This window comes from Helianthus annuus, chromosome 3 (genome assembly GCF_002127325.2).
Source record: "Helianthus annuus cultivar XRQ/B chromosome 3, HanXRQr2.0-SUNRISE, whole genome shotgun sequence".
NCBI lineage: Eukaryota > Viridiplantae > Streptophyta > Magnoliopsida > Asterales > Asteraceae > Helianthus > Helianthus annuus.
The window spans coordinates 18081888-18092438 of NC_035435.2; the positions used below are offsets into that span (position 1 = coordinate 18081888).

The 10551-nt window shown below is 37.9% G+C and overlaps 1 protein-coding gene across 1 annotated transcript; it reads right to left on the reverse strand.

The window, feature by feature from the left end:
• Positions 1-7127: 7127 nt before the first annotated feature.
• LOC110931261 (zinc finger MYM-type protein 1-like) lies at positions 7128-9695 on the reverse strand. The gene has a single exon (XM_022174662.1). The coding sequence runs from the start codon at positions 9693-9695 to the stop codon at positions 7128-7130; it is 2568 nt and encodes an 855-aa protein (XP_022030354.1).
• Between the last annotated feature and the right edge of the window lie 856 nt (positions 9696-10551).

Sequence of the window (10551 nt, forward strand, 5' to 3'; positions counted from 1 at the left end):
AGGATGATCTGGATGCACGAATCCTGGCGGTTGCTCGACAAAAATTTCTTCCTTCACATCTCCATAGAGAAACGCGGTCTTGACATCCATCTGATAAACAGTGAATCCCATGTATGACGCGTACGCCAAAAAGATCCGGATGGCTTCAAGTCGTGCAACCGAAGCATATACTTCATCATAATCCAGTCCTTCGATTTGCCTAAATCCCTGAACCACCAGTCTTGCTTTGTTTCGAACTATGACTCCTGCAGAATCCTGCTTGTTTCGAAATACCCATCTAGTTCCAAGCTTACGCTTTCCTGCTGGCAACTTGACAAGCTTCCATACTCCAAGTTTTTCAAACTGGTTCAGCTCTTCGTGCATAGCATCTACCCAGCCAGGTTCCTGCAAAGCTATATCAATGGTTTTAGGTTCGATTTGAGAAAGATAACTAGAATATAAGCAAGTGTTAATGGTCCCTGATTGACTCCTGGTCAAAACTCCTGCATTTACAGGACCAATCACATTTTCGATTGGGTGATTGCGTTGAACGCTCGTCGGTATGGCCAAGTCTGGTACCGTCTCCTCTTCAGTGGTGGTGTTGCTACACTCCCCCTCATCAGGTGCACTTGTAGTGTGAATTACAGGAGAAGTGACTGTACAATCCTCAGGGATTGGATCAGGAAACATTGCAGAGTCACTGGTTGATGCACCTTCAGGGGATTGATTGACCACCGGTGTCGGTGTAGGATGTTGCGTGAACACCATTCCCGGTGGATCAACAGTATGATGCTTCACAATTTCTTCCATCTGTACTTCGTCCTCTGTATTTTCAAACGACAATGGTTGTTTTGGAACTGATTTACCTGCAACTGAAACATCACTTGACAAAATGTTAAATGATTTAAACAGAGCAGAATAATCATATAACCAATCTGGACCGACTCTAGCGTCCGTAGCATTCTCTTCAAGCCATTCGATGTTGCACGACTCAACGACTTTCCTAGTTACTTTGTTGTATACCCTATAAGCAGAGCCTTTAGCATATCCAACAAAGTAACATTCGTCACCTTTGACTTCAAACTTTCCATTTGAGTCCATTAGTAATAATACACATGGACAACCAAAAATACGAAAGTGTGAAACCGAAGGTTTATGTCCTTCCAGAATCTCATAAGGGGTTTTCATGTGACGTTTATTAACTAAAGCATGATTCTGGATATAACAAGCCGTGCTAACAGCTTCGGCCCAAAAGAAGCTAGGAAGCTTTGAATCAGCCAGCATGGTACGTGCTGCCTCAATTAGAGTACGATTCCTTCTTTCAGCCACTCCATTCTGTTGTGGAGTGCGAGGCGCACTGAACTGTCGATCAATTCCCTTTTCACTGCAGAACGTATCCAAAGTAACATTCTTGAATTCTGTCCCATTGTCTGATCGAATAACCTTCACCTTAGTACTCGCTTGATTTTCAGCCAATGTAATGAACTGTTTCACCAGTGCAGCAGTTTCGTTTTTGTGACTGAGAAAATACACCCAAGTGTAGCGAGAGTAATCATCGACGATTACTAGACAGTAGGCTTTCTTCCCGATACTTAGCACATTCACTGGACCAAAAAGATCCATGTGAAGTAGTTCGAGTACAGCTTTTGTCGAGGGTACTGGCTTAGACTTGTGAGGTTTTCGATGAGCCTTCCCTTTTGCACAAGCAACACACTTCTCCACCAACATGAAATCCTTGATCGGAAGATCTCGTACCAATTGACCTTTAGCTAGACGATTCAGATTTTTCATATTCACGTGCCCAAGTCGACGATGCCACAATAAACCATCATGCTCTGAAATCTTCGAGAATAAGCAGGTGATCTCTTCACACGGCTTCTTGTTCATATCAATGACGTAAGCGTTTCCTTTTCTTTCAGCAGTCATCAAGAACCAGTCTTCTGGAATAACAATCCCAGGCTTCAGAACATGACATCCCTTCTTCTTAAAATGAACTGAATTCCCTCTATCACAAATCTGCGAAATGCTCAACAGATTGTGTTTCAGTTCTGGAACATAATTGACATTTTCAAAGCTGAGAACACCGTTTTGAACAGTTCCTTTCAAAGTGATTCTGCCAGATTCACCTCCCGCAAATGAGACATATCCACCATTAAATTCTTTGACATTCACAAGTTGGGATAAGTCTCCTGTCATGTGCCTGGAACAGCCACTATCCATGTACCAGAGGCGCACGGTAGTCCTCCACAGCTGTTCCTGCACGAGTAGCGGGATTAGTTAGATTTAGGAACCCAGCCCATAGTGGATCTGGGTTTCCCTTGAGCATCGAAATACGTTACTCTTTGCCACACTAAATTCTCTTTGTTTAGAAATTTTGAAACATTTCTGTGTGCGGCCTTTTGATGATATGACTTCATTGGATTGGATTGCATGCCATTGACCTTAGGTTTCCAAAACTGTCTTGACCAGTTAGAATTTAAACTTTCAAAAGCGTTACCAAAATAATTTCTCTGATTACGCTGAAAATTTGTTTGTCGGTTCTGATTATGGCGTTTGGCTGCATTCCAATCCTGATCAGAAGGTCTAGTCCTATGATGATCTTTGCTCTTCATCGTCTTAGTCCGAGCAGACTTCATAGACTCCGAACATTTAGATCGATTAGACGTAACTTTCTGATTTCGCCCTGATGATTTCTTGTCTGGTGTCCTTGGGAGTTTACCACAATTTCTGGCAATGTGGCCGGCAATGCCACAGTTAAAACAAGTTTGACGCTTCACATTTTGAACATTTTTGACATTAGGTCTCTGCTTGTTCGATTTCATGTGATTCAACGTTTTAGTTTTCTGACCATGTTTGATTTGTGGTTTTTCTTTAATCAACTTTTCTGCTGATGATTTCACCCTTTTACCAACCCCCTTTTCCTTTTCACTTACTCTTGATTCCGAATTTGAACATGTATGAGCTTCATCCAAATGTGTTTTATCAACACATTTATCATCTGAAACTGATTCAGGTTCACTTTCCGAACAAGAAGAAGTTTCAACAGTATGCTCTTCCTTAATGCATTTCTCGAGTGAAACTGATTCAGGTTCACTTTCTGATCCTGAAGAAGTTTCATCAACATGCACTTCCTTAATGCATTTCTCGAGTGAAACTGATTCAGGTTCACTTTCTGATCCTGAAGAAGTTTCATCAACATGCATTTCCTCAGAGCATTTACTTTGTGACACAGGTTCTGATTCATTTGGTAATTCGGTTTCCAATGGGGTCCCACTAGATTCAACATTAGGGACACCCACTGAGACAGGTTCAGAAGAAGAATCAGGATACACTTGATTTTCTTGAGAAATAGTTTCAGTGGTTTCACTGAATGCATCCTTGGGGACCGCACCTGTAACATTATCACAAGCTGAAACATTTGATATGTTATCATCACAAACATTAGTTGAAAAACAATCATCACCACACATATTGTTCAAATCATCCACACAAACATTATCAGTTTTGCCCAAAACAGCAGGCTCACAAGATGAAACAAACGCAGAAAACGACGCAAACAAAGAATTAGTAAAAGCAATGTCAGACTCAGTTGGTTCAGAATAATATTCAAAACAAGGTTCAGAAACGTTTGAAACAATAACTGGTTCACTCCCATGAACATCATCACATCTTACTTCTGAGCTATCATCTGCACATGACAACGAGATGTTAGGATCAATTGTGCCTTTAGGAATAAACTTTAAAGGCGAGGACTTTTGTGGCTCAACAGGTTTGTTGTGAACAGACGATTTGCTAGACGAGCCATAAGTCATTTTGCTTTCATTCAAGATCTCCTCCTCAGACATTGGCAAATAAGTGTAATTGTTATTGTATGGAGGAGGAGTCTGATTGTAACCCAAACCCGACCCTTTCTTTTTAGAGTAAGCCAATTGTTCATCACACAGATTTTTTACTAACTTACTGGAGGAATCAAATTTCTTGATGTTTAATTGATTGATTTGATATTTGTCTCTTACATTCTCCAGTTCCTTAGTTACTTCACATAATTTTTCTTTGACTATCATGAGTTGGGCTTTAGCTACACTGACATTGTCCTTTAGTTGTACGATGTCCTTACGCTGAGCTTCGACTTTCTCTTTGAAAAGTTTTTCATTTTTCGTTAAAGTGAAATTTTTTCTTTTAATTTCATTGTAATCTTCGATTAGCTCAGCGTTGTGTATTCTATAAGCCTCAACACGTTCCCTACATTCAGGAGTGCAGAAAACTGAAATTACCTCTTCTTTGGTGAGACCTTTGACAGGTGCTGACAGGATTTGAGTCATGAAAGCGAAATCGTCAGCAGCAGTCTCTTCCTGTGGCTCAGGGTCATGCTCGTTTGAGGTCATGAAAGCAATGTTAGAAGTTGCAACTTGATTATCTGGAGCTGATATGTTCAGACGCTCAATCTCAGAAGACCAGTCAAAGTTGACATTTGGCTGCACCACCAGCGCTTGTGCTAATCCCTGCGGCTGTGGACTTCCAGAGGCAGCTGCATCTGCTATATTTGTAGTAGACACAAGAGCCCTTTCTCGATTAGGAGTAGCTGGTTGTGCAGGAGTAGTAGGATTCTGATCTCTGTTCATGGGTGGCTTCGGGCAGTTCCTAGCATAGTGTCCTTCCTCATGACAGTTGAAACAGCGAAGATTGAAGGGCACTTTAGAGGCTCCATTCCAAGCGTTACCCCACCTGTTTTTACCCGTTTTCTTCACAAACTTTTGAGCTCTGAATGCCGCCATTGCCATTTGCCAGGTGATATCCATTTCTTCAACATCATCTGGATGAATCTGTGACAAATCATCTTGACTCCACTTTGGTGGATCAAGCTTCCCTGCAAGAAAAGCATTCAAACAGTTGATTACAGAAGCTGCTATGTCTAGCTTTTCTTTTGACTGACTTGCGAAAAATGCCATCATCTCATTGTTCGTAGAGTGAGCAGGAGCAGAGGCAGCAGCAGAAGCCTTTCCAGCATTTTGAACTGAAGCTGGAGAAGCTGAAGAGATGATTTGATTTGAGGATCCAGATTGAGAGACAGAGGAATTATTGCGAAACATCTGAAATCCTCCTTGTGATAGAAGAGCTGTGTTGCTGTCGCTAGACGTGGTTGGAGCTATTGAGAAACCGGCAGCCAGCATGCTGTTCTTGTAGTTAGTCTCTCTCTGCTTGTCATCCAATTCACAAGCTTTGATATGCGAGATCATCTCAGACAGGGTGCATCTTGCAAGATCTTTGGTCTTCTTGATCATGGCAACATGATGATCCCAACTCTTGGGCAAAGCATTGAGAAGTTGTCTGTTGGTGGAGGCGTTTGTGGTATGAATTTCTTCCATCTGCATTTGAGTCACCAGCTTGACAAACCTTTGGATCTGATTATCTACTGTTTCACCATAAATATGGTTGAAATTGTTGAAATTTTGTTGCAGCAAGTTCCTTCGACTTTCTTTCATGTCTTCGTTACCTTCATACACTTCTACCAGAGAGTCCCACAGTTCCTTGGCAGATTTGCAGGTGCGAAAGCCCATGGCAATATTAGGACCCAAACCCATGGTCAAGTAAGAGAAAGCTCGATCATCTTCTTCAACAATAAGCAAATCATCTTCAGTGTATTGTTCTCGAGGCTTCTTAACTTTAACATCAGGTTCTGTAGGACTTTCCATCATAATTTCCCTAGGTCCCCTCAAGATGCTGCGCCATAGCTTGTAATCTTTAACCTTAAGATGCTGTTCAAAGCGCCACTTCCACTCGGGAAAGTCGTTGGCATCAGTTAGCCTAGGAATGCGTGATGTGGTCCCAAGCTTCGAATCAAGTTCTTGTTGCTGAGTTAGGGTAGACAATTCACTGTTGGTGGTTGACATTGTTAATTAATCAGTTAATTAATTAATTAATTTTATTTAGTCCAAAGTCAACAGTCCAAATGTCCGTCACAATGTGTCGTTGCGAGTCGAAACGGGGTTGCGAGTCAAAAACTTCTGTTGATTGCGAGTCGTAATGACGATGGTTGCGAGTCAAGTCAAACTGTGGATGCGAGTCGTAACCGAAGTGGTTGCGAGTCGTAACAAAACAGGATGAGCCGAAACCACGGTTGCGAGTGAAGGTCAAACAGCTGGTTGCGAGTCGTAACTGGGCAGGATGAACCGAAACCAGCAACTGTTGCGAGTCGTAACTGAAACGTGATGAACCGCAACTAAGAGATTGCGAGTCGTAACCTGCAAAACAAAAGTGATAAGAACTGTTTACTCGCAATCCCGACTTTTCAGCAAATTCCAAAATTCAAAGATATTGTAATCTTTGAATCTGTTGCACCGAAATCCCGAAAAATCAGCAAACACCAATGCTGAAATCAACAGAACCAAAATCAGTGATTTTTCAATGAATTTTTTTTTAAGAACAGTCGATGAACAGATCTGCAAAAACACTTCAACAAACCGGATCAGTAATATATGAAACTTCTTGAATCCGATTGATATCAAAACCGAGCCCTTGAATAGCTTCAATGGCTCTGATACCAATTGTAAAACCCGTGAGGATCACAATGATATCAATCTAAACTTGTATAAGCGCGGAATTCAAATACAAGTCGATTCAAGAACAATATAAGATCAAATAATAAACAAACAATAAAGAACAATCAAACCGAAACTTGCATTCAACTGTAACGATGACTGATACAAGATCGGATGGAACTCGGTTCCTTGCTTGTGTCGCCTTGCCTTCTACTCGTAATCAACAACCCTTAATCAATAGATTAAGGGTGTTTAAATACAAAACATATAGGCCGAAACCTAGGCCCAAGCGACTATCATTCTAGCCCAACCCACAAGTGTTTAACCCAAAACAAAAACAAACTAATTACAAGATCAACCCCTAAACATCGTTAACCTACATGAATAAACCTTCAGGTTCCAACAGTTCCTACGTTTTCGGAGGCCCTAATCGAACTACGAACTGGTGGCCCTTTTGCAAAATTATCATTTTCACCATATTTAGTAACAAAAACCCTCCTCCTTTATCCGGGCTTGGGACCGGCAATTATAAACTAAAAAGTTTATAATTGGCGTAGTTAAATTTTTTTTTTTTTAAAGTCATATGTTTTCTATAATTATAGTTCATGTTTAAATAAAATCTATTTTTCTAGCTTTAACCGAGGCAAATTGTTTGATGAAATTATCGTAATCAAGTTCTTCTAAAAAATCTTTTTCGATTGACATAATAGCTAAACCGTTTAATCTTTCTTGTGACATTGTAGATCTTAAGTAATTTTTTATTAGTTTTAATTTGGAAAAGCTACGTTCTGCAGTAGCAACGGTTACAGGAATGGTTAACACAATTCTATAGGCGATATATGCATTTGGAAAAGAATTAAAGTTTTTAATATAAGTTAATATATTGGTAAGTGTGTCAGATTCTACATGTATAATGTCTCTTAGCATTTTTAGTTCGTCAAATAAATCTAAACCATCAATATCAATATGATTATCATAGTTCCAAAACTTTTCCAGATAAATGCACTTCTCTTTTAAAATTTTTTGATCTAAAGATTTTAACTTTTTTATACTAAACAAAAAACCAAAAATTTGTTCGAACTCTTTAAACTGAGCAAATCTACTTTCGAGTGAAACACTAGCTTGATCTACTATGTATAAAAAGTAATCCGTTCTAAAACAATCAATAGGAGTTTTCAAAGTCTCATTATCAACATTTTCATCAAATCTTCTATTTCTACGAATAAAACGTTTTTCACGAAAACTAGGTTCAATACCCATCTTTAAAGCAAGTTCTTTAGCCTCAATCATAGCATTTTCAAATCCTTCATCCCTAAACTTTTTAAAATAAATAATAAGTCCATCTAGTTGTTTTATAGCAATATCAATACACATATCTTTTGATTGTAAGTTTTTACTAACTACATTAATAGCATGTAAAACCTCATACCAAATAACCATCGCTAATAAAAATTCAAATTTTTCCAAATCATTTTCAACTAAAGATTTAGCCTCACTTTTAACATTAGCCTCGGTACTATCACGATACAAATCCATTAATGCATCTCTTAGTTTTGGAGCTTGAAACCTAATCGCTTTAACACTTTCTAATCGACTTTCCCAACGTGTTTGTGATAATGATTTAAGAGTTAAATAAGGTATATTATCTTGTAAAATTTTCCATCTTTTAGTGGATGATGCAAAAATAGAATATATACGTTGTATGGTTCCAAAAAAATCTTGAACTTTGTCACAAGCGCTAGCCATATCAGAAATAACTAAATTTAAACTATGACAACCACATGGAGCATAAAAGGCTCTAGGATTAACTTCTAACAATCGTTTTTGTACTCCCTTATGTTTTCCTTTCATATTCGAACCATTATCATAACCTTGACCTCTAATGTCATCCACATTAAGTCCTATTCTATTAAGTTCCTCAATAATAGAATTAAAAAGACCTTTACCGGTTGTATCATTCACTATTAAAAATTCTAAAAAGTATTCTTTAACTTCTATTGAAGTTGGCGAAATATCTAAACATCGTAAGATAATGGACATTTGTTCTTTGTGGCTTATATCGGGTGTGCAATCAAGAATAATTGAAAAATATTTAGCTTCTTTAACCTTTTTAATAATTTTTGTTTTTACCTCATTTGATAATAAATGTATTAGTTCATTTTGCATTCTGGGTCCAAGATAACGATTACGAATTTCCTTATTTTTTATGCGTCTAACATGTTCTTGCATTATCGGGTCAAATTCTGCAATCATCTCAATACCGGCTAAAAATAAACCATTGCTTTCTTCATACAATTGTTCATTTGTCCCACGAAATGCTAAATTATGTGTACCAAGACTCTTTACAAGGGCAATAATTCTTTTTAGCACATTTCTCCAATGTTCTTTTTCTTTATTTATTTGATTTTGATTTTGTTTATCGATTGTCTTATTTTTCGCCAATCTTATCTCTAATTCCATCCATGTTCTCATATTGTTAATATGTACTTTACTTTTTTCATGCTCTTTTAATTTACTACTAATATTTTTCCAATCGCTATTACTTTCTTTAGCTAAGCTACTAGTACATTGATTAACGTTAAACAATTTACAACAAAAACAAAACGCTCTATCTAAATCTATAGAATAAATCAACCATTTTCTTTCTAGCGTTTCACCATTTGGTAATGTTCGCATATAGTGAGATGTATTAAAGCTTCTTGAGTTTTCATCTTGTGGAAAATCGTAATCATGAATTTTAATCGGACCTTTTTCTACGAGTATATCTCTTAGATCAATACTAATATTATTCCATTGACTTGGATCAACAAAATTTATAGGTATTTCATCGGTTGTAAATTCATCATTCGTAGGTTTTTCGTCATTTGTAGGTTCATTATTTGTAGGCGTATCACTATCGTTTGTAGGTTCATTATTTGTAGGTGTATCAATATTGTTTATAGGTTCATTATTTGTAGGTGTATCAATATTGTTTATAGGTTCATTATTTGTGGGTGTATCACTATCGTTTGTAGGTTTATTATTTGTAGGTGTATCACTATCGTTAGTAGGTTGACTTGTTGTAGGTGTACAAAATTTTCGAAGTGCTCCCTTTTGTGATTCGATTAAAGCTTCTTGTTTACGTTTTTTTAGCCTTTTTGAATGACCGGATTCAAAAGATCGAATTCGATTTGACATTGCTAATGCTAAAATATAAATCTATTTAAGAGATGGAATATTAAGCCCCAATTCCCTAAACAGCAACTTTATTCAGAAAAAACAACTTAATAAATCTATTTAACAGATGGATAATAAGCCCTAATTCCCTAAACAGCAACTTTATTCAGAAAAAAACAACTTTATAAATTTATTTAAACAACTTGATTCGCGAAAAAAATCAGATATATAACCTATGCGGCTGTGCCACTGACTTCCGAGTTCCGAGAATCTGAGTGTTGAGTTGAGACTCGACGCCACTGCCCACTGAGTTCCGACTTCCGAGAACAGATCAACCACGGGACCAAGTCTGTGAGTCTGTCTGCCACAAATCCAGAAGACAAGAACTGAAGAACTATCGACGATTCAAAACGAGAATACAAGGAACTTAAAATCGACAATACAAATCGAAAATTGATTTATTGATGGACGATTAAAATCAACAAGGAACTCGAAAATTGATGGACGATTCAAATCAGGATGTGAGAACTTATATAAAATCAAATCAATAACTGATATTATATATAAATACCTGTAAACAATGATGGCAATCGAGGGGATTGAGGCGACGATTGAGAGATTTGAGGGGAAGACATCATGATTTCCATATTTTCGTTTTCCAATATACACAGCACAGCGGCCGTCCGTTTCCATTCTACACAGAGATTGAGAGATTTGGGCCTTTTATTCACCAGGCTTTTTTTTGGGCTTGTTATTTGTTTAGTAAATATCAAAAAAATGGGCCTACAATACAAAGAACAATCCAAAAATTTGGAGGCCTTCTATTTTGGGTGGCCCTAGGCCTAAGCCTTGGGTTGTAAGCCCATTGGGCCGGCTC

Excerpts from the sequence above, each read along its gene's own strand:
- LOC110931261 (XM_022174662.1), bottom strand. The coding sequence starts at position 9,695 with ATGTCAAATCGAATTCGATCTTTTGAATCCGGTCATTCAAAAAGGCTA.